The sequence below is a fragment of the Brienomyrus brachyistius genome, chromosome 8, assembly GCF_023856365.1.
Source record: "Brienomyrus brachyistius isolate T26 chromosome 8, BBRACH_0.4, whole genome shotgun sequence".
NCBI lineage: Eukaryota > Metazoa > Chordata > Actinopteri > Osteoglossiformes > Mormyridae > Brienomyrus > Brienomyrus brachyistius.
In genome coordinates, this window is record NC_064540.1 from 17501974 (window position 1) to 17525714 (window position 23741).

Sequence of the window (23741 nt, forward strand, 5' to 3'; positions counted from 1 at the left end):
CTCTGCCCATTCTCTGTCCACTCTTCTGACTCAAAGCCTTAAAATATTATTATCTCATTAAAATGAAGTTGTCAGTTTTTAGCTGCATCATACTGTATCTGTGGTGGAAAAGTAAACATGTCTATGAAACCCATTGCAGATATTTCTCATCATTCAAGACGGTTTTTTTTTGTATTTTTTGCAAGCAGTTTATTTTTATAATTGTAGTCTATTTCATTCCTTTCAATAGATTAAATAGCAGCTCTTCCTAACTTGGGGACGGTACATTTTCTGAATGTCAAATACTGTTTCCTCTGGCGTTGTAATTTTTATTTTTAGACAAGTAACATTTTCACGGCAACTTTATTAACCATTTAGACACAGGGAAGGGATAGACTGGATGGGGTGGCGGACCGTTACAGGAAACACATGCAAGCACGCTGAAGGCAAGTTAGAGACACAGTTTCAAAAAGAAATGCACACAAAACAGGAAGAAGGCTGCAAACACACATATTTACACAGTTTGTGCGAGGTGCTGCAGGTTAGACCTCTGTGTCCGTGATTGGTCGGTCACCACTTAAAATTCTGTGGGGGGGGGCAGCCTGATGGGCCCTTGAACACAATTGCTGCCGTGTATTACTGACACGCCTGTGAAGAGGACATATAAAGAGGCATGAATGTCAATAAGCAAGCTCTGAATATGAAGCACACTGTTGTACCTCATGCTGATTAGAAGACCTTGTCAGTCAAGGCACTTTTGCGGCATTTCTCTCCCAAGGTGTGTCTGCTCATTTTTAGTACGAACGCATTTAATTACGTGAAACCACGCTAATCCTGATCAATTAAGAACCAAATTATTACTGATGTTTTTTTTTTTTTTTCACAATGGATCTAAATAATAATAATAACAAAATTATAGGCAAACAGCTTGCTGGTGTAGCATTCAGTCTGTTAAACAGCCCTCTAATCTGCTCTCCGTACACTAGTGTTTATTTCTCTTTACTCAGTCCTTATGTTTTACATGCAAACAGTAAATGATAATTATTATATTAAAGTACCAAGTAACATTTATCTTACCTTTAATTAGTAGGTCCATAATCACTTGCCTTTGGTTTTTTACGGGCAATTATACAGGTTTGTATGTACTCTGCTCCATTTGTTAATGTGTGTATTCATTAGATTAGCGCAGTGTTTACCAGTCCGGTCCTCAAGGACCCGCAGACGTCCACGTTTTTGCTCCCTCCCAGCTCCCAGTAATGGCAGCTGGGATGGAGCCTCGTAGATGGTCTATGGGTCCCCAAAGAAGAGGCTGGGAAACACTGGTTTAGATGCTTCCCTTCATTTAAATTTGTTTTGTGCTTCAGTTGAGGGAAGATATTTAAAAAGAAATTTTTAATTTTTATCTGGTTACTCCCTCTTCAGCGTAAAGGAGAAGACGTCAATCTCTTCCGGCCTGGTGGGCTGCGTGCGCATGCTGGACGTCAACAACATGGTGTACAACTTGCAGGAAAAGGCCGGGCATGTGCTGTATGGCTCCGGTGTGGGAGAATGTGGCAGCAACCCATGCCAACCCAACCCGTGCCGCAACGGGGCACTCTGCCAGTCCAGAGAGGCGGAGTCTTTCCACTGCAAGTGCATTGATGGTTTCTCAGGTGGGCCGGCTTTTTTTAAGTACGACTAGTAACCCCTTTCTCCCTCTGAAGGATTATTGAAAGCTACATTCACATGAAATGCAAGGCTGGGTATTAGACTAATTATACCACACAATTTTAAGAGTTATCTTTTTATAATTTGTATAGTATTAAAATATATGGACAATGAAGTAAATAACTCCAGGTTTAGTTTTAGATTTGGTCACCCTTAAGTGTAATTTCTCTGGGCTGTTGCCATTTGTACAAGCTGGTTTTATGATTTGCAGAGAATTGGTGCAAATTCATCAACTGGAGCGTTACAGTGGCTTGGAGAGCCGAATAACTGTAAATGCTGTATTGGTCACACGCAGTGGTAGCAGACTGGCCAGATAAGATGCCTATGAAATGCCAGTTATTCTTAGTCAGTTAAGTATAGAGAGGCATTTTTGACAAAAAACTAAAGTGAATGAAAACATATATAGTGGAATAACTGGGGTAATTTAGAAACGAAGTGTCAAAGTATCACCCGTTAATTGTGGTACCACCGAAAGAAGAGAGAACTTGGTCACTAGCTGCCTGTCCCAGTGAGCTAAAAAACATTTCATGCCTCTGAAATATTGGAGCTCTTCCCTTTGAAATATAATGAAGCTGAGCATCGCCATTTGAAGACTCTTCCGTCTGTTCTGCTTATTATCATAAAAGTCGTGCACCGTTGATGGCGCAGAAAGCACATTTCTCTATTTTCTTCATTTTACCTACAAATTAATATTCTTTTTCTTCTTTCACAACGGTAACCGGAGAACATCTTACTTCATCATTTTGCTCTGGGGTCACAATGGGTTATTTTTGCAGGAGATTAATTTCCCGTAGAACGATTTGAAATGGCCAAAGTCACTTTCTGTTGGGGGTATCCACCCTTTGCTGGACATTCCTCCATTTCATCACCCTGTCATACTTTCATAACAATCTTATGAAAGCAACAGTTGGTGATTAAAAATGAAAAACTCTACTTGCTTTTATTGTATGCTACAAATAAATTAATAAAATAATCCAAGACAGGTAAAATAAAACACAAACTGCTTAGATTCTCAGAAGGAAAAAAAAAAACTTCAATAAGTCAGAAGATTAGCTGGCCACACATCAGTATTGTTCTTAGAAACTGGCCAATGGGTTTATCAAAGATCTCCAGGGTTTGGGTCTTGCAGCAAAGCCAGAGATAGAGAGAGAGCCTTTGGAGCCCAGCGTGGCTCTTCATTACTGCATTCACTCTCCTTTTAAGCCATCTGGAGGAAAATCAAGTGGGCTGTTTGATTATTCCTGGCACGAGTGAATTTTACTGCAAATTTTACTGCTACCTGTATCTTTTTTCATAACAACCTGGAAAATCATGGAATTGCTTTCAGATTCTTAATCTGGAGTTATAGCATTTTTTAATAGGAAATAACTTTAATTGCTAAATCCTTACCTAATTTCAACTGGGGAAAAAAAACCTTCCCCATGTCTCACATTGGTAATATTAATACTAGATTTTGATTTATTTTAGAAGCTGTAAGGTGTGTGGTTTATCTAATCTGTTTTTTTTCTGTTTTTTATGTTTTTGCATTTTGAACATTTGTGTCCGTAGGTCCAACATGCGCTGATGCCCACAACCCATGTAAACCAAACAAGTGTCATCCTTCATCTCGGTGCGAGGTTCTGCCACAGGGCGGGTATAAATGTGAATGTCCAATGGGCCGTAAAGGACCACACTGTGAAACAGGTGAATTATGTCTGAGTGAGCGTGCTGCCCGTGGACAGCAAAACAGCCCACAAAACACACAAGCTGGCAGCTCTGCTCCACAGCACTTTGACAGTGAACTTGGTTGAGCTATTTATTGAAAGACAAACGAACATTGAATAATTTCCGACGTGAAACCAGAAGACAGTCAACCACAGTAGTAAGACAGTGAAGAAACAGAATGAGGATAAGTTTTATCAAAGCAACAGAATCTGATGAAATTGTATTTGAACCACTGAAACTGACATGAAATGTATGTTGATGGAAAATCAATGTGATCAATACAAAGGGGTCACATTTTATAACTGTAAACTAGACAAATAATAGGTTCAGACACAAGTTCAGACGCAATGATACATGAGCGCTCATTCTGCTAATGGCTTCCTAGAAAGATCAGGCTTTGCTGCCCAGCTTTCAATGGCAATGCCTTGATCTCCTAACCTGTAACAGAGGACACCTAAAGAACGTATAACAACACTCAGTGATTGTTGATTTGTGATAGCAGCGTGGGTTCATAACATGATTTGCTCAATAGCATTTGTGTTTACATACTAACTTCTCTAGGTTTTGTTTTCTTCTGCTATACCTTTGCTTGTGGCAGTTTTACGTACACAAAAATCTTCTGTGGGCAGAACAAAAGATAATTGGTTCAGAGAGATAGCCAATCAATCGAATTGTAGAGGACGTGCGCCCAAGCAACTGGAGGAGGCGGGACCAGAACATCTGACCTCTACAATCTGATTGGTTATCTCTCTGAACCAATAATTTTTTTGTTCTGCCTTCAGTACTCCTCCGGGTGCTCCGGTTTTTCCCCACAGTCCAAAGACATGCTGAGGCTAATTGGACTTGCTAAATTGCCCCTAGGAATGCGTGTATGAGTGACTGGTGTGTGAGTGTGTCCTGCGATGGGCTGGCCCCCCATCCTGGGTTATTCCCTGCCTCATGCCCATTGCTTCCGGGATAGGCTCCGGATCCCCCGCGACCCAGTAGGATAAGCAGTTTAGAAAATGGATGGATGGATGAAGCAACCCATTATTGTTCTCTTATTACACGTTTATCTTCTTCACTCCCCACTAGAATCCAAGACTGAGCAGAGTGACACCTTCATGCCCTTCTTCAGTGGGGACTCCTACTTAGAATATAGCGGACTACACACCTACGGCAGTGACCTATTGTGAGTTTTGAGGTCTATTTAAAATGTTGTTATTATGGTCTGTGTAGCCAGGGATGTAACAGTGAAGATTCAGTAGTAATTTTCTTTTATGATTTGCATTCTTCCTTAGTTTTACAGATTATAACATAGAATTACATCATTTATGTTGGGAATTGTATGTTTGGTAATTACTTTGCTTCCATTAACCTTTTTATTCCATTTTATAGACCTACTCAAATACCTATTCAATGAGTTCTGGACTTCTTAAAAGCTTCTTTCCATTCTAGTACTGTCAGCTGTGTGTTTCACCTGCAAACAAAATGAATGACATGTAGTAGTGAAATACTGACCGTGTCCTTGCGAATGAAAGTCCTGCCTGTTTATACAGCCCCTGGGAACTAGTTATGGTAAGTTTGGTAAGGATGTTTGTATCTCTCTGTCATTTTCAGCCATAAGCTCAGCATGACAGTGGTGTTTCTAGCCAACGACCCTGATGGCATGATATTCTACAATGGACAGAGGAGCGACAGCAAGGGAGATTTCATATCTTTGGCTTTAAAGGATGGAATCCTGGAGTTCCGATACGATCTGGGCAAGGGCCCCGCCATCATCAGGTACAGCGAGATGAACACACACGGCACCTGTGACATCAACAGTAATGCAAAATGTCAGATTAAAATGTTACATTATGATGTCATTGTGCAAAAAAGAGGAAGGATTGTAATCATGTCATTTGCTGAGGAGTGACCAGGTGATGAAGGTTGTAGATGGTGGCACTGTTGCATTGTCTTTCAGGGCTAACAGTCAAGTTCAGCTATGAAGGGCACTATGGAAATTGTCCATTTAGTATTATTTGTTTAAGATTAAATATGCATCATTCAAGAAACTTCAACCTGGTTTATGATCTGCTGGTGTGCTACTGTCTATTTCTGGCACCTGTAGGAGCAAGGAGAAGATTCAGATGAACGTGTGGAACACAGTGAACCTGGAGCGCGCCAACCGCAAGGGGGAGCTAACTGTGAACGGCAAGGACCGTGTCCGAGGGGAGGCGCCGGTAAGGCTGACCTTTATGGACCTATGGGATGTGTTATCTACACACATTGATGGGTCAGTCAAGACTTCCTTATCTTCTCAGACAGATTGTAAAAGGATTTGCTCTGTTCTGTGGAGCTCATGGTGCTGTGGAGGTAACAAAAATGGCATTATGCATGTTAACAGGGTTCTCTGTCAGCCAAACATTAGTGTAAGATAGAAAACAGCACCTTGTCATTCAGGGATAGAAGAAAGGAACAGGATTTTTTAAATGGGGCGGCGCCAGGCATTTTCTTTTGCTGGTGCTGTGGGGTTTCTTGACTTTTCAGTGAAGGTGCTGTGAAATTTAGGGTTTCTACGGTTACCAACTTTTGTCAGCTGGCTGGAGTGAGATTTTCAGTTTGAGACAAGTCTGCACACACATGCACATGTATGTAATGGGTTTGTTACCTTGTAAATAGTCTGTAGGGTTGGCGAACTACCCCAAAGCCTTTGATGTAGTTATATAATGGAATATTTAGTAGTTTGTAATGGAATATTTAATGTAGTTTATAATGGAATATTATGGGTTTGCCGTAACACTTCTTGCGTGAGAGTCTCAAAGCGTGAGAGCTGGTGGCCCTGGGTGTCCCCTTAATGTGACGTTCCCTACACACTTACACCAACATGTGCACACATATGCAGTACTCACTCCAAGACTGTTACAGTGACATTCAGCATTAAACTGAAGGCACGATATTAAGTTATAGCATTCACACATAATTAAACACTGTAAATATTCCAAAGATATTTCCTGGGGTTGCTAAGGGGGTGCGATAGGGGTAGCTACAGTACAACACTCCTAAGCCCCTCCTTGGCACCGTCGCTGAGTTTTAACAAAAGCTGCGAAGAGGAATGACAGCATACAGCCATTTTCATAACAGACCTGGCAGACAAGACACAGAGGGACACAGAAGGGGGATTCGGTCGTCGAAAGACGGTGAAAAAGATGGTCGTCAAGGGTTGAGCGCATTCCGAGGGTTAAGAGAAATAAAACTGAGTCTTATAGCACCGGCTGTCAAACTTTTTGTCTGGAGACTCGCCATGATAAAATTTGATGAGCTGTGAGGGGGCTCCAACACTAAAATTTGCGGAGCAGGGGTTAGGGTCCACAGCAATAAACTTCACCAAGCAGGGGTAGAAATTGCACATTCAGAAAATTGTCTCATGACCCCTCCCAATTATTTGGCGACCCTCCTGGGGGTCGTGACCCACAATTTAGAACCAGGATTATATAGTAATTGAGAGTATCTGACAGGTGAATTGAATGTGGGGGGGGGGGGTTATGACATTAGTTCACTCCAGTAAATGTTTTTGCTACCACAAAGCTAATGACATATTACACTATGACGTTAGTTCACTCCAGTAAATGTTTTTGCTACCACAAAGCTAATGACATATTACGTTATGACGTTAATTCACTCCAGTAAATGTTTTTGCTACCACAAAGCTAATGACATATTACGTTATGACGTTAGTTCACTCCAGTAAGTGTTTTTGCTACCACAAAGCTAATGACATATTACATTATGATGTTAGTTCACTCCAGTAAGTGTTTTTGCTACCACAAAGCTAATAATAAGGCTACTTCTGTTTATTTAAAGTTTTAGCCAGAAAAGGTGCTTGTCACACACAAATCTCTACCCTCTTCATTCTTCCCCCTTAGCTTAATAGCTCATTTCTAGCTTACAAAAATGCAGATTTCATAATGCAATTGGAGCGAAGGTAGGGAAGTGACTCCTCTGGCATGACCTGAAAGCAGTGCAGCGATATTCTGTCTGGTTAAAGCCTTAATTATTATTAGAAAGGCAAACTGAAGTGGTGCTGATCCTTAATGGACACATGCAGTTGGATGCTAAGTCCCATTCAGTGAATTATTACAGTAACTAAGCAATCAATAGACCTCAAATTTGACTTTTGCTGAAAGATCAAGACAGTACAGTAGTGTCTATTGTTAACAGCCTTGAATAGTTTGTGCCCTTTGACAGACTGACATTCTGTGCACATTCCCCTGCTCTGTGTGCTGTGCTCCCTGGTGTCTGTTCTAGGCTAGAAAAGACACTGTGACCCTCCACTACTTAAGTGATTGTGGAAAATGGATGATTATTTTAAATACAACCAAACTGTAGTCTTTCATAAAAACTAGGGTGGTTTTTAAAATCCATATTTTATTTTATTCTTCTTAGTCTTAACTTTCCTTCCTTCCTTTCTTTTCTTTTCTCTCCTTTTGCACTCTGGACGTAAGAAATCCCGCAAGGTAAACGCTGTTTTCTGATTGGCTCACAGGCATTCCATTTGGCTGTGTCATCGTGATCCACTTCCTGTAGAGATTGATTTCAACAGAATGTATTTTTTTTTTTATTTCCCGATAACAGTCATCTCCATACTCAAGTATGTGTCTTAACTAGCAGTAACTCATCAGAGGCAAAGTGTCAAAAATACAGGTTAACCAAAGCAACCTGCATCGCCTCAGTGCCAAGCTGTGAACCCCCTGGGTCTAGAACAATGTGTTTTCTGTCATCTGGGCCCAGGTGTTGTTAAATTCAGGCCACTCTCACACAGGCTGGAGATGACACTCAAATAAATGACACATCAAATAAATGGAAACAATCTGATTTTCATTATTATTCATATAAAATGCTCAGATACGCTGTCAGAAAAGGAAAGGATTCGGCCCTGGTGCAGTTTTGATCCCTTAGGTACAAACAACATCAATGTACCACCAAAGGCACAAAGATGTTCCTCAGAGTCCATTTGTGTACCTTAAATTAGCCTAAAAGGTGCATTTACCTACAGCTAAGGGTATAACTGGCAGACCCTGGAGAGTACAGCCCCAATGACAAGTGATTGTACCATCAAAGGTACAAATCTGTCCTTTTTTCTGACAGTGTATTGTGCATTTCACGCCGGTAGTCTGATACTGTGAATAATCTCTCAAGTACCAGCATGCTGCCCTCAACCTGAAGGAGTCCTTCTTTGTGGGAGGTGTCCCAGACTTCAGCAAGCTGGCGAGAGCAGCCTCACTAAGCACTAGCTTCAAGGGGGCCATTCAGAAGGTGGGTTACTGCCGCAGGGGCGGCACGGATACCTCTGTCACTGTCAGGAGATCATTCCTACCCGCAGCCTGCAATTTAATCATCAGCCCATTCACTGTGGTTAGATGGCTGTTACTTAAGGTCTACTGCTACTCTTGTTACCCAAAGAGGTGTATCAGAAGCCACTCTCACTGGAAAGCATGTCTTTATTGTTGTTATACGATTCTCAACACATTTCTCACAGTTATTTTCAGTGTTTCATTTAGTATCTGGGTAATTATTAAGCATATAGTTGACTGTAATCTAAAATGTAATTTTTCAGATATAATTAGGAACATACATGTATGCTTAAAACAGTAGTGTCTGAAACTGGAAGTGGGTCTATACCGGGTTTCTTCAATGATCACCGTAGTTGGCTGCTTGGCCGTGTTTGTTTTTTCCAGATTACCCTCATGGGCACCCCCATCCTAATGCGAGCGAATGCACTCCGATCCCAGGACGTGTCCACCTTCTCCCAGCACGCATGCACTCAGGGTGTCTGCCTAAACGGGGCCCTCTGCAGCCCACTGCTGGCCAATTATGAGTGCATCTGTCACCATGGTTTCTCTGGGAAGCACTGCCAAGACAGTAAGACCCCCCCCCCATCTGTGCCCCAGCACATCGCTAACCTCCCTCTCATTGTGTTTAAATTATATTATGTACCTATTCTGGCCAGAATGTAATTTACTCAGCCGTATTCTGTGCCTTTGAACAAACACTTCGTATATGATTAATCTGTAGCCAAACAATATGGAAAATAACAGAATAGTCTGATGATTTCATTCAGTAAGTCAGTCATTTTAAACAAGAAGACCATTTTAAGAGACTGTTGCATTGCTAATCTGTCTCTTCTCCTTTCATACCAACAGTAATAATTGAGAAATCTGCCGGGGACTCCGATTCTGTCGCCTTTGATGGCCAGACGTTCATCGAGTACCACAACGCTGTCACCAAGAGGTAGTGTGTTTAGGGGGTTGGACTGGGCTGGAGTTTATCTCTCCTAATTCTCTACAGGGCTGAGGTAGCTCTTTTGTTTAAAGTTCTTTATTTGCATTGAGAAAATCAAGATGAGCAAAGCTGATCGATAGTCTTCAGTTTGGTATTTTTATCTCTGTCATGGACATCATGCATATTTTTCATATATTCATATATTCCAGAAAAGTATTTATAGCGAATTTGCGGACACCTGACTGTCAACCCGAATAGCCAGCACCTCCAAATAGCAAGTGTTTTGGCTGCGACTCCATTTGGCTGCAGTAGATGCAGCACACAGACAGTGCAGAGGTTCATTTACTATTCAGCTAAGCATTAGAATGGATAAGTAGCTTGATCTAAGTCATTCTGAGTGTGATGTGATTGTTGGTGCCTGATGTGGTGCTTCCTGAATCTCGGAAACGGCCGTCCTCCTGCTATTTTTATGCTCTCGTATCTAGAATTTGTAGAAATTTGCAGAGCATCCAGCCAATGGTGTTTCTGTGGGTAAAAACACAGTGATGATGAGAGGTCAGAGGGGAATGAGCAGACTCATTAAAGCAGGGAGGCCAGGAGTGAAAATAATATTTCAGTACTACAACGGCGTGCCAAATGCCTCTCTGAACACACAGCTCACTTGAAATGGGTGTGGAGGAAGAACTGGGTCCTACTCAGCAGAGTTTAGGTGTATCTAATGAGGCCGCAGCTGGTTATAAAATTATCTGTACTTTTGTTGATTTTTTTGTACAATAATTGGTTTGTGACATGTATAGAGTTTGGTATAACGGTACTAATCCTACGTTAATTTGATAAGTTTGGATATGGAATTTTGGCTAAATTTTGACTGTTTCAATCAGGAGATGAATGCTAACAGCAAATCATATTTTTAGCCTCTGTTTTTAATGTTTATCTGTGTTTGAAAGCTGTTGGTCTGTTTGTCTGTCTTCTGTCTGTCTGTTTTCTGTTTGTCTGTCTTCTGTCTGGCTGCCTTATATCCTTGTCACTGTTGTCTCTTTTCTGCCTTCAAGCCAACTGAATAATGAAATCCCAGAGTAAGTGGAGAGACTGAAACATTCTGGGACTTCTTCATAGACTTGATTGATATAAACTAACCTGTATTATGTTTTTTTTTTCTAACATCCAATTTCATGAATGCTTCTCATTGTGTAAGTCCAGCAGAGAAACATTAAACACACACGGAATTCTTACTCATCATAACACTCATGATTCCAGCAAAACATACGTTTCTTCATGCTTCAGTACATAAAATACCAGCCAAATTAATTTAGATTTAATTTCATTTAATTCAATTAGTTTAATTTAATATTCCTGAGCGATATGAAGGCAGGAGTCCGTGCATGACAAATGCATGTTCTAGAGCATCTGCCAGATGTCCCTGTGCTCCTTGCTCTACTGTCTTGATCAGTATGAATGAGTTCCTGGTGATTCCACGTCTGGATCCATCCCAGCCGTCCTTGCAAGGCATTTTCCCATGATTCTGTTGATTTTAAAGGCATGACAAAAATGATTTGCTTTCATAAGCTGCCATCTATGAAACCCACAGTGAATTATATTTGTGAACCAACAGAAATGAGAAATTCCATGTAATTAGTAAGCTATCGCTTGGTGTTGATTATCAGCAAATTCCACACATGGTTCCAGGAATAACTGAAGTGATTTTAAATGTGTGTTTCCCCTAAAAATAACAACCCAGACTGAATCAAAGATCAAAGAAATATTTCGTGTTCAAGCCATTTATCATGAACTGGCTTGCAAGGGGGCTATCCGATGTAACACAGGACAGAAGGCAATGGGGCACCACTGGGATGTGATTCCAGTCTATTTACGGGGACAGACATGCATATTCTACCAATTTTAACCAAAACATTGGTGTACCCCCCCCCCCCCCACACACACACACACACACACACACTCTTTCGAAAGATTCCCAGGGACCTTATATCACCTCAGAGAGTTAGGAGACCAGTGTTACTTCTCATCCGATGGACGGCACTATTTTTATAGCAGAAAGCCCAAATGATAATGAAAACATATTAATTTATTCATTATTATCTATTTATGCTGATAGACATTCAGTGTGCTACGTTTCTTGGTCAAGAATATAATATCTGTGCATCTCTGCATACTTCCATGCTTGAATGCTTACATCTGGCTCTAAAGAGCAGGAATAAAAAATCCACAGTCCAATAAAAAGGATCATTAATGTTTTCCAAATAATGAAATGGAACAGTACTGCAGAGCAGAGATTCATTTTCATGAACTTAGGGAAACACGCAAAATACATTTTACGTAGAATAATGAGGTTCTAATCATCAGCTAGTCCATTAGCTGGCTCACTGTGCACAGAATCTTTATGTTTAGCACATAAATATCAGACAGTGTAAACAGTTGCATAAAAAATTGTTCAATAATATAAATATGTTCAGTATGGAATAAAACTTGAGGAATCTGCACAGTGAACGGTGGAATTTCACCATGTACAATAAGATAACAGCCATCAACTCATCTGATCACTGTCCTGCTCTGCTTTCATGGGCTGTCCCAGTGGTCTTTGTTATGGTCCAACGGTGACACTAAAAACTCTTATATTTTGCATGCGTCAAGTAGGAACCTAGACCTCATGATGAGTTGATTGGAGTAGCCTTCTTGTCAGGTTCTTACAGTGTTTTGTAATGTATTTCTCTTGCTTCAGTGGTAACTGGCACTAGTCACTGGTCACTCAGTGGAACCTCAGCCTGGTTGCATTTATATCTAAACTGCGTAATTGACAGATGTAAGCTTGTAATGCATTATCTGCCTTGTTTGTTTGTTACTTTGGACAAAACATCTGCTGGAAGTAAATAACCGTGAATGTCACATGTGGTTATAGGCAGGGTGTTCAGTGTATCTTAAATGTAAAAAGGGAACATAATAAATATATAAATAGCTTGGTGTGCATTTGCAATTCATGCTCACCATTTGCAGATTTGCAGAAGTGTTTATATAGCAGAAATCGCTTAGACTCAGAGTGTAGGGTTACTCTAGGCGGTAATGGATCAGGTTTAAGGAAGATGACAGTGAGATCAGGTATAGTGTGGGGAATATCATATTCACACCTGAACAGCTCCCCATCTGGTGAGCCTGTGGCACTGCAGTGTTCTGTGCAATGTCGCCCAGCCCCATAGGGAGGGAGTAATGTAGGGAATGTGGCTCGTTTTCCTGGCTTTTCTGCTTATCCCTTGATTTTCTCCCCTTTGCTCCGTAAGTCCTGAGTTTCTGGAGAACCCATCAGATGAGAGGTGAGTCCTACGCCTCATCTTCTGCAGGCAAATCCCACTTCTCCCATCACAGCACAGAACGCCATTGCAGAGCCCAGAGGATGGCAGGCAGCTCGAACTTTGATGCAAAGGAGCTTTTTCGGCCCAATATAATTGCTCTTCCAAAGGTAGCATTTGCAAAACCTGTGGCATCATTCTTTACTTCGGTTGGGTTGTAATAGCCTGGATATATGCAATGAAATAAACAGAGTAATAGAATGAATTACAACCTCTATGAGTTATTTGTGTGGGTGGAAGTCTATGCAGAAAAATTGGACTACTGAGCCCCATAAAACTATGTCTGATGGCTCAAGTGACTCAAAATTGTTAAAACACATATCTGGCTCAAAAAATGATACCCTTTCGGTGAGTATCACTGAACCTGCCCCTTATCTTTCCTTTTAACCTTACCTCAGTGTTTTCCCTTTTGTACTATAGTATATCAGCCAATCTCTGCTAATATACTAGGTATATTGCCCCAGTGCAGAGGTATATTTTGCTGTGATGGGAAGGTCATCACTGTGTCCCATATGTGTGTTTGTTGTGTTCATGTAATACTTGCTCATATAATCTTTCTGGCTGCTATAGCCATTACAGAATATTATATTTCAGTGCAGTCTAAATAGGAGAGTGCCGTAGATTGGCAGAGGGCTATCCTATGAGATACAGAGCAGAGTAATGTTCCTATTTTGTACCTGCTTTGCTTGTGCTTTCATTGTAGCTCCCACAGTCACTGTGTGCCCTCTGGTCTTCTTTTGCTCATCTGGACTCCTGTGCCATGTGCTTGTGACGTCCTTCTGGCTTTCCACATGTCTTCAGGTTTTCTGGAATAGTTTTAATGAACTGGGTCTCAGAAGTATGACATACTCGATTTTATAGGATATTCACGTGAGAAGTTCACAGCCTTTGAGAAGAGAGAAAGCTGTTCCTGTTTGTTTTTTACCAGATATATTTATGAAGCAGTTTTCACAACGCTGAATTTTTTGCTGCCTTCCATGTCAGACAAAGACACACTGTGCTGCTCCCATATTTAACTTAATTAAAAATGACCATGGCAACAAGCTCCCTCTGGGGATTGGCCAGGATTAGAAAAAGCATCACAATGTACAAGCAGAGCTTCATGAATCCTTTCATCAGTTTGCTAACTCCTCCATCTTCATGACCAAGATGTTATACAAATAGAAGCCTGTTGCTGAGGACCTTATCACCAAGCCCCTGTTCCACACACTGCAAAAGCAGTTGTTCTTTTCATTGATAAGCAGAGCAGTGTAGAAAGCCTAATTTTTAAAAGTAACCTGACACTGTACATGTTACATATTTTACTACCACTGAAGTCTACATTGTGCTCACTCTCTATCGCCCCCTGGTGGCTGCAGCGAAAAGGGCCTCCTGGTGAACAGGTTTGAGCTGAGCATCAAGACGGAAGCCACGCAAGGCCTGATCCTGTGGAGTGGCAAGGGAGTCGAGCGTGCAGACTACATCGCCCTGGCTGTGGTGGATGGATGCATCCAGATGACCTACGACCTGGGCTCCAAGCCAGTTGTGTTGCAGTCATCCGTGCCTGTTAACACCAACCGCTGGGTCCGCATCAAGGCCAGTCGGTGAGGGACACAGCAGCTGGAGTGGTTGAGGCCAGCTACAGTAGTTTAATTTTCAATGCAGTTTCATGCACATGGCTTGAAAAAATCCATAAATGTCTGTCAAGTATATCGACAAGGCAAGACATGCAGTCTTTCCAAATGTCTGAGTAAAAATTCAGCTGAGTAACATAATTATGTCAGTATCCTGTATATTTAGATAAGCACCACAGTGGAGAAATGGTGATTTTACCTGCGCTTCTCTTTTGTACTACTCCTTCCTGTCTCTTTGTGACTGTTCACCTCTTCATCACAGGGCCCTAAGGGATGGCTCACTGCAGGTTGGCAATGAAGCCGCCATTACAGGCTCTTCACCTCTGGCGGCCACCCAGTTGGACACAGACGGAGCTCTCTGGCTGGGTATGTTGCTGCTGCAAGGCTTTTAATCCGTCATAATGGCCCACTCCTCCTCTGGGAGGTCATGTGACCTCTATTGTCAGTGACCTCTCATTGGAGAGTGTTTAGTAAGGTCAAACTATAGAGTATTCAACTGGAATAATAGGAACAGCGGGGTTTTTTAGTAAAATAATGCAATTTTTTGATAATCTTGAGATCCCACATGCAAGTATGTACCAATTGTGGTATATGGTGTATTTATTCATGGAGGATAACTCTGAGGCTGCTTTAGCCTACAACACACATGCTGTGGTGTGTCTGCAGTAAGTATGAACTGGCCTTAAGGTTTTAAGTCAGTCCTGCCCCTTGTTTGGGCAAATCAGCTGCCATCAGCCATATCCTATTGGCCGACGGTGAGGAAGCCTTGGTTTCGGTTGCCTCCACCCCCCACCCCCCTGCGGATAAACCCCAGTTTCCTGAGGGTACATGGTGTCACAGTCTATTCGTTTCCTTTTCCAATGGAAATAATCTGTTCTCGCATTGCTGAAATGATACATATTGGCTCCCCCTAGAAAAATGTCAGTAATATACATAGAAATTTGTATTGTTTGGATGTGAAAATGTCACGGCAAAGATCATTTCATACTTTTTCTCGTGATTTGATACTATACTGTAGGTGTTCGAAAGCCTGCAGCTGCAGATTTGCAGGCATAATCAATCTATCTGTGATGCATATTTTTGAAGTCACAAAAGAGTGGCACCAAATTGTAACATAAAAGTATGAGAAACAAATTTGCGGCACTAATAACTGCTGTCATTCGTTTGCGGTGGTTTTTGTAGCCGTCGTTCGTTCCATTTACACACTTATTGAATGAACTTGCAGGGAAACCAAAGCTTGCAAAACATTCCCTTGCGTGCAAGTAATCATGTGTGCCTCATTCTCCTGAAGGGGTTTTGGAGGTGAAAGCGATGACACATCTTCAAAGGCAGGACCAAGTTTATATATAACTAAAAGATATTGCTTTAACTCAGAAACCACTAAAGCGTGGCAAGTTCTTTACAACTATGCGTGAAATTAAAGGATTTGGCTGATTATTAAGCTGATGTTTATGCAAATTGCTAATTAGAAACAGCAGTAATAATACCACGATAAAAACCTTTTTAATGTATTGTTTTTAATACCAAGTCAGTGATGATTGTGTTTGTCTATCAGCACAGTCATAGTTCTCCATCATCTTACGTAACAGTTTTCTCTGTTGTTCAACTTTATTCAGCTCTGAATATGCATGTTTGTACAGTATGTCACCTATAGGGTGGCCAATGATAAGGTGATATTACAATGTTTATATGGAGGGCAGGTCACCCCCATTTCAGGCCACTGGACCCTCATCAGCTGCTAGTGTACTGGCTGATCCTGATACTGGTGATATGTCTGCCTTTTTTTTGTCGTTTTTTTATGAATTCTTCACATCTCTTCCAAATAACTGCTCTCTCAGCAGTACAGGGGGAGGAGTGCCCTCTATTGGCTGATCAGTGAAATACACAGCAATTTTATTTCACCCAGGTCCAACCTTACTGAGCTTCAGGAACTGTGACATGATAGGACTGATGAAAAATCCATCCATCCATCCATCCATCTATCCATCCATCCATTTTTTGTAACTTTGTCCTATTTGTGGGAGGGTCTGAAGCCTAACCTGGAGGCTATGGGCGCAAATCAGAGAACAACCCAGGATGGAGGGCCAGCCCATCACAGGGCAGACTCACGCACCAGTCACTCACACATGCACACCTACGGGCAATTTGGAAACTCCAGTTAACCTCAGCATGTTTTTGGACTGTGGGGGGGGGGGGGGGTGGCTACCCAGAATAAACCCCGCAACAACATGGGCAGAACATGCAAAACCTCACACACATAAAGCTATGGTAGAGATTCGAACCCTGGTCCTAGAGCACCCTACTGGGCAGTGCTAGCCTCCGCACTGTCCTGTCACACATCCATTCATTCATTGTTTGATTCATTTTTTAATTCTGTTCCATTCGTTTTCTGTAACCTTTTGTCTGATTCAGGGTCTGATGAAAAATCATAAATATGTAAAAAAAAATAAATGTGTATTGTGTTTTTTTCCTTGATTAAAATGCCTCTCCGTGTTCTGCTAACGCAGGCGGCCTGGAGGAGCTGGGCGTCGCACGCCGGCTGGCCAAGGCCTACAGCACCGGGTTTGTAGGCTGCATGAAAGACGTGAGTGTGGATGGTGTGGACCTGCACCTGGTAGAAGACGCCTTAAACAATCCCAAAATCACACACTGCTCCGCCAAATAGCCTGGCTCTGCCTCTCCATGCACATCCACTGCTGTAATTATTTTTCTATTTGTGTGTACCTTTCATTGTCTTTTTATATTAAAAAAGAAACATTATTTTAAAAATTTTGTTACATACTGTTTTTCATTTCTTTTGTTTGGTTTTTATTTCTCTTTACTTGTATGATTCTTTTGCAAATTTACTGGTGAACATTGTGTCAAAAAAAGTTGTTATTTTTATTGAAAGAGAAAAAAACTCATCTTGCTCATTACTTGAATGCTGGTGCTGGTGTCTTTTCTGTTGTGTTCTGCTGGTGTCATAATATTTCTGTTCTTTCAGTCAAATGCCAGGATATTCTTCAGTGAATCGCTATTGTAAAAGGTTTTGCAGAGAAACTGATCGATAATTTCAATTAATTAACTAAGAAGAAGAATGTTTTATGCTCATATGTCTAATGCATATATGTTTTCTTTCTTTCTTTTAATACTTTCTAAGGAAAGTTCTGGTAATAGTGGCCTTCAAGTGAGTTTTTACTGCTGTTACATACAATTGCAGTCTTGCAAAGTTACCACATTCCCTCATAATCTGGGAATTTGGGATTATTTATATTTAAAATGGCAAAATGACAAGCATTCCATAATAAACATTTCATCCAGTCCACATTTTAACAATGGAATAGTCCTTAAGCTTTGTAATGTAAAGAACAAATCAGACTTACTGTATAAACTTAAAGTATGTTTGAACTAGACCAGCTGATTTGTATCTGCGGTTGCCTTTCTCCTGTCCAGCTGGAAAATAAGAGGTGCAAGCATATTGCTTTTTGATTGAATCAACCCTTTAATTTTACACTAAAGCGTCAAGTCAGAATATTTCCGGATTAAGTAGTGAAACGTTCTCAACAGATATCTGAAACTGTGAATATATCACCGACGTTATTGATTCATTAGGCTATAGTCTCACAGTTCTTATATGTTATGGGAAAAAGTCATGCTATTAAGAGAATGTACTTTTTCTTGCTGTCATTTTGTTTTTGCCGTTATTTCTGTTGTCGGATGTATAGATTTCCCAGGAGCCCTGCAGAGGACATGTTTTCTGATGCAAATAGGAAAAAAAAACATGCATGCAACTTCTAATGGCGCTGAAAAACAAACACATCTGTGACTTTTTTTTCCCGTTCATTTCGCATTTAGTTCTGTGAGGTTCAGTTGGGGCTCTTATACCATTGTACCACCAGGTGGGACTGTGACATAGACTGGAGCCAAGTTTAAAGAAGAAAACACACCGAAAACTTTGGTGACTGACTATGAAAGGTGCAAGTAAAAAACAGGAGTTATGGGCGTATACCATGAACATTTACGTGTATTTGAAATGTATTTGTAAATTAAAGCATTGAAACATTTCAAAAAGAAACACAAATTATATAAATGACAAAGACTAAAATAGTATAAAAAAGATTTTGTATCATTTTGTCAAACTCAGTATTTAAAAAGGCAACAAACGTTAAAAATGCTGCTGGGTATTAATTGGAGAAGATTGTTGATTTAATCGTTCTGCTTGTTATATCTGTGTGTTGTGACTTTAAGCTGGAAAGCATTGTTAATTCTTTGACTAAAGCTCACATTTCTCTCTAAAGTACAATAGCAGAATTTTCTGGATATGGCAATTGTGTATAATCAATGTGTAGACAGTACCTGGACCAAAAAAAAGGTAATTGATTTAAAAAAAAAAAATAAAGTTCATTCTTGACATCAGGAAGGAACCACACCTCTCTGTCTAAGAAACCTGCTGAACTTGTCATGTATTTCCAGAAGACAATGATCACATTTCACAGAATGTTACATGATTAATTTGACCATCTGTATCTAAATGAGTGAAAATCGGAATCTGAAGGACCGCTAAATAAATAGTCACATGACTTACTGGAAAAATATGGTTGTTTTCAGTTTGTTATTTTTTCCTCTGTAAAGGTTTTAACATTTATTGTTAGACATTAGACAAATGTGCCAGTGATTTCCTCTTGAAGAGGACGTATAAAGAATTATGTACAGCCCTGCATTTGAATTATTAAAAAAAAAAAAAGAAATTGAAAAAAAAACATTTATAACTGAAATTATGTGTGTGTGCCCGTGTGCATTGTGCCCTGAATCGTAAATAATATTCCTGTATTTAGGGGAAGCTATGGGAATGCTTTGGACATGCTTTTTATGCATCTATACTCTGCGTGTTGGCTTAGTCATTGTAGTTGTGAACAGGAATCTTACCTGGATACCGGCTGTAATAAGAAGATATTCCCACTACCCACAAAGAAATTGTTTAGATTAATATCACTAATGAAGAACACCAAAAACATTAATTATAGTGTTTGTTTTCTTATTACTGTTTTTGTAAATTCATCCGCATTCCGGGAAACAATTTATTATTTTTTTCCAAATAAAATAATCAGATGACCAATATCTGAATAGAAAAACTGTTTTAGAAAATGCTTTAAACTCAGCTAATCTCTGATCTGAAGACACAACTTGGTGTCTATACTGTGTGTGTGTGTGTGTGTGTGTGTGTGTGCGCACATTATTTTTATATTGCATTGTGGGGACCAAATGTTCCCCACAATGTGATTAAGACCTATTATTTTGACATTGTGGGGACCATTTTCAGATCCCCACCAATATCTGTGAACGCAATCAAAAAAGTGATGATTTTATGGTTCGGGCTGGGAATGGGTTAAGGTCGTCATGTTGGGATTAGAGTTTTTCCCATAGAAATTAATGGAGAGTCCCCACAAAGATAATTACAAACCTATGTGAGTGTGTGTGTGCATTTGTGTGTCTTTGTGTGTGTGTGTGTGGTACGTATGTGTGTACAAGTACCTAAGCTTGAAAGACATTGTAGATACTGTACAGTATGTTGTCTGAATTTCCAACATACCCATATGTGCTTAAATTGTATTTCTGTTTTCCTGGAATATTTTCAGTTTCTGATTCACATCTTTATGATCTGCAATATGAAACAATATACCTGCAGGATGGTGGCAGACAAATGACACAGTGATGCTTAGATCATTACTCATGTTTGACTTACGTTCCCACCTCCATTAAACACATTAAGGGCCCATCAGCCGTAGGCTTTTCAATTCATTCTGACCCTGGATGTCCTGCCTCTGAGAAATTCAAAAAATGAATATACAATTATTAGACAGTGAGGCAGAATCACTAATAAAGAGAATTGATATATGATGATTGGAAAAGCTGAAATATTTTCTCACAACCATGTATTGGATGAGTGGTTGGTTAATGGATGGATGGATGGATGGATATTAGATAAGAAAAGGTGGTATTTTGTTGTCCAGCTGCATAACAAACATTAAATTCCAGCACAATTGTCCTCACAGATTAGACAGACAATTAGATAGATAGATAGATAGATAGATAGATAGATAGATAGATAGATAGATAGATAGATAGATAGATAGATAGATAGATAGATAGATAGATAGATAGGGGAGAGAGAGAGACTCATTCTTACCTCTGTGGTCCCCAGTCACTGATGAATACCAGTCCATTTCTGTCAGACTCCAAAAGAACACGTCTTTCTACTTTTCCACTGCACTTCCCTGCTGGGATTCATCCCTACTAGAAAACCAGCTCACTCACATCTAAGATACATTCTAAATCTAACCAAAGCCACGATCTGTCTGAATAATCGACGTGTTATATCATAATAGTTTTCTCACAACGTCTCACACGACATGGATAAATGTTAAGTCTGGTACTTATTACTCACTCTGCCTTGTGTGGGGTTTGATCTTTAATTGTCATCAGTCACTAATACTTTCCCAAGCTGATAGCATTTGCTCCTAGCTTGCCACCTACACCTATTTTCCATCCTGCTCTCGGTTGCGCCTGCTAAATATTTTTGAGATTATTCGAGTCATATTGGCCCCTATGAAAAAGTAGCAGTGGGCCAGTCCCTTTTAGAAAAGTACACAGTAACACAAAAGTGACTATATAGTTGTTTGATCCACTTTTTGAAAGTTTAGAGCTCTAATATTACCCTGGCGTTTTAAAAATGATTCTCTGTCAGTGGTCGTTGGAATCCCAGTACTTATGCATTTAATATAACAATATTCTTTGTAGACGTTTACAAACATATACGTTTCTATAGTAAATGAAATTATGTCATGGTAAACGTTGTTCACCGGTGGAAAAGGGAGCCTGATTACCACAATAAAGCCCAAAATGTAGGAATATTGTTAAATCCATCGTTTGAATATAAGGGCATAGCCATTATGTGTCCTGTGCGCTTGGTTCAGTAGGCGGAGTCGGCGATCGCTTTCACTTCTACATTGTTTAACGCAGAGAGACAAGGGACGACAACTGGGAGTGACTTTTATTCCTCCCTATTCTCTTTACACACGTATCGTTTGTTTGTTTTTCATTGTAGAGAAATCGGTCACTTTCAGGCACTGCGATGACGTCTCGCAGGTAAGTCTGTTTAATGGCAGCAGGCATTGCAGCGCACTTGGGTCGCCGTCGGTCTCCCTGCTGTCCAGGCGCTCCTAACAGCCGCCGCACTTCGCCGCTCCTTCTTGCTTTACTGCATCGGACCACTTTTCGGTTACTGGGTAGCGCTTTACTCGCACTGTTCTAGTTTTCTATCTGATCACTCTCTTCTCCGTAGATATAATATAGGTTTTGCCCAGACGTAATATCATTACGAGTTAGTAATCTGATGTCGTGTTAGTTGTGTGACTACTGGAGTTATCGGATATATTCTATGTAAACGTCAATATTTACTGCGTATTATTATTATTATTATTAAGGGTTAATTTATCTCTGATCTAGTCCTGCTGCAGAGTAACAGTTTCAGTGATATTTGAATGATCTAATAACCGTGTGGTCTCCTGTCAGCAATTTATTGTTTGTTATTATAAGTTGCTGATATTATCGATTATGAGCAGGTTGTAAAACTCCAAGCTATTGATCTTCTAAGTGACTGTGCATTGTAAACAAGTATTTAACTTTCTTTACACCTGCAATGTTAACCAAAATACGTTTCAGGTTAATTAGAATCCATGTTTATTTTTGATATTGACGAACAAGCTGTCAGAATTATACTGCGGAGTGGTAGATACTATTAATAAACTATAGAAAGCTCGACAAAAATTGTGGATGTAAGAAATGGATTCATTGTCTTGAACTACAGTGTCACCTAAGATATGACAATCGTGTCCTCCACAAACTGTGTAAGTGGTCTCAGTCAGTTCTTGAAATCTTGATGGCTTTGTATGTAGTTGTATGTTACAATGACCAGTTACGTATTTTTTTTTCTCTTGATTCAACAGACTGCAGTTTCTTTTATTATCATACGGATTAGCTGAATAGACACAAAAAGTAACACTTCTGCGCAAACTTTTAAACTGCATCTGTTACATTGCCTGGATGTCCACTGTAGTTCAGGTTCATCAAGCAAGGTTTCAACTGCGACTTAAACTGTCATCCTTCTGGGGATAAATCCACAATACCTAAAGTCCATGTTTGGTAGATATCCTGGTAATTAGTAATTACTTTTTAAATGAGTTAAAAATTTACCCACGTGTGTTTTCTGTCATCTTATATCATATAACATGGAAATGTTATATGTTATATTTTTCTGCCACATAATGGCACCCTGATATACTGAAGTGCTCACATTTCAAAATGTTTCTTTCTGTAAGAAGTGTTCCCATATTTAAGTGGCACGAAACAGACAGTGCAACACTTTAAACTATAGTTAATAGTAGAATTAAATTTTAAGTCATAATTTAAAGGTGATAGACTTTGTGTACATTGAATATTCAGTGTAAAGTTGGGTATTCAATCAGGAATACTGTAAGTTATCTGACTCATATGGTTAAACTTGTTGAAACTATACATATTTTAAAAGATCTTTTTAGACAATTTGTCTTGTCAGTATTCTTAAAGGAACAGCAAAGTGACGATAAAAACATTTAAAGCCTTCAGTTACCCTTTTGCAGTCATGCCTGAGTGCAGTACAAAGCTGAACTAGGTTTACTTTAAAAATATATGCCATTGTATATAAAATTACAGTGCACATTTATTGAGGTTTAGCCATAACTAGCACATCAGTCTATCTAATTTGTATAATGACTATATGCTTTATATCTTTGCATGGTCAAAAGTAGTGCAAGATAGCTGACCATCTGTGGGTGAAGAATGTTTAATGACAAAAATCTCTTCTGAGGAATTTAGAACAGAAAACAGAAATAAACCATCAACAACTTCATGGCCTGCAATGTTTTATATATGAAAGTGAAACTGTGCCTTATTTATATGGAGTTCCAGTAATATATTAAATTGTATTTTAGAACATGTGATATGATACATGCCAAGGTTGTTTCCCTTTGGTTTTTCCCACCTCACATGCGACCTTGCACAAAGCCATGCAGACCATTCGGTTATACCACAAACAAAATGTAACAGGAAATCCCTGATG

At 39.9% G+C, this 23741-nt stretch overlaps 2 protein-coding genes across 17 annotated transcripts in view; both read left to right on the top strand.

Annotated features, from left to right (window-relative positions):
- The window catches only part of agrn (agrin), a 188766-nt gene extending 169589 nt beyond the window's left edge, over positions 1 to 19177 (top strand). For 8 of the 14 annotated variants that reach the window (XM_049022950.1, XM_049022957.1, XM_049022958.1 and 5 more), the window contains 14 exons: positions 1402 to 1631; positions 3235 to 3369; positions 4465 to 4561; positions 4990 to 5154; positions 5483 to 5594; positions 7857 to 7868; positions 8551 to 8667; positions 9090 to 9273; positions 9555 to 9642; positions 10686 to 10709; positions 12924 to 12956; positions 14351 to 14575; positions 14868 to 14971; positions 17113 to 19177. In XM_049022950.1, coding sequence (XP_048878907.1) covers positions 1402 to 1631; positions 3235 to 3369; positions 4465 to 4561; positions 4990 to 5154; positions 5483 to 5594; positions 7857 to 7868; positions 8551 to 8667; positions 9090 to 9273; positions 9555 to 9642; positions 10686 to 10709; positions 12924 to 12956; positions 14351 to 14575; positions 14868 to 14971; positions 17113 to 17270 — 1684 coding nt within the window. In that variant the 3' untranslated portion in view covers positions 17271 to 19177. The remainder of the gene's footprint in view (positions 1 to 1401; positions 1632 to 3234; positions 3370 to 4464; positions 4562 to 4989; positions 5155 to 5482; positions 5595 to 7856; positions 7869 to 8550; positions 8668 to 9089; positions 9274 to 9554; positions 9643 to 10685; positions 10710 to 12923; positions 12957 to 14350; positions 14576 to 14867; positions 14972 to 17112) is intronic. The other 6 variants (XM_049022954.1, XM_049022964.1, XM_049022956.1 and 3 more) reach the window with 4 other exon arrangements.
- A 2395-nt stretch (positions 19178 to 21572) lies between these two features.
- ptpn11b (protein tyrosine phosphatase non-receptor type 11b) overlaps positions 21573 to 23741 on the top strand; it is a 33443-nt gene continuing 31274 nt past the window's right edge. For all 3 annotated transcript variants that reach the window (XR_007399340.1, XM_049022971.1, XM_049022972.1), the window contains exon 1: positions 21573 to 21730. Coding sequence is in view for 2 of the 3 variants with exons in the window: in XM_049022971.1 (XP_048878928.1) it covers positions 21717 to 21730 (14 nt within the window). In the remaining variant the exon portion in view is untranslated. The remainder of the gene's footprint in view (positions 21731 to 23741) is intronic.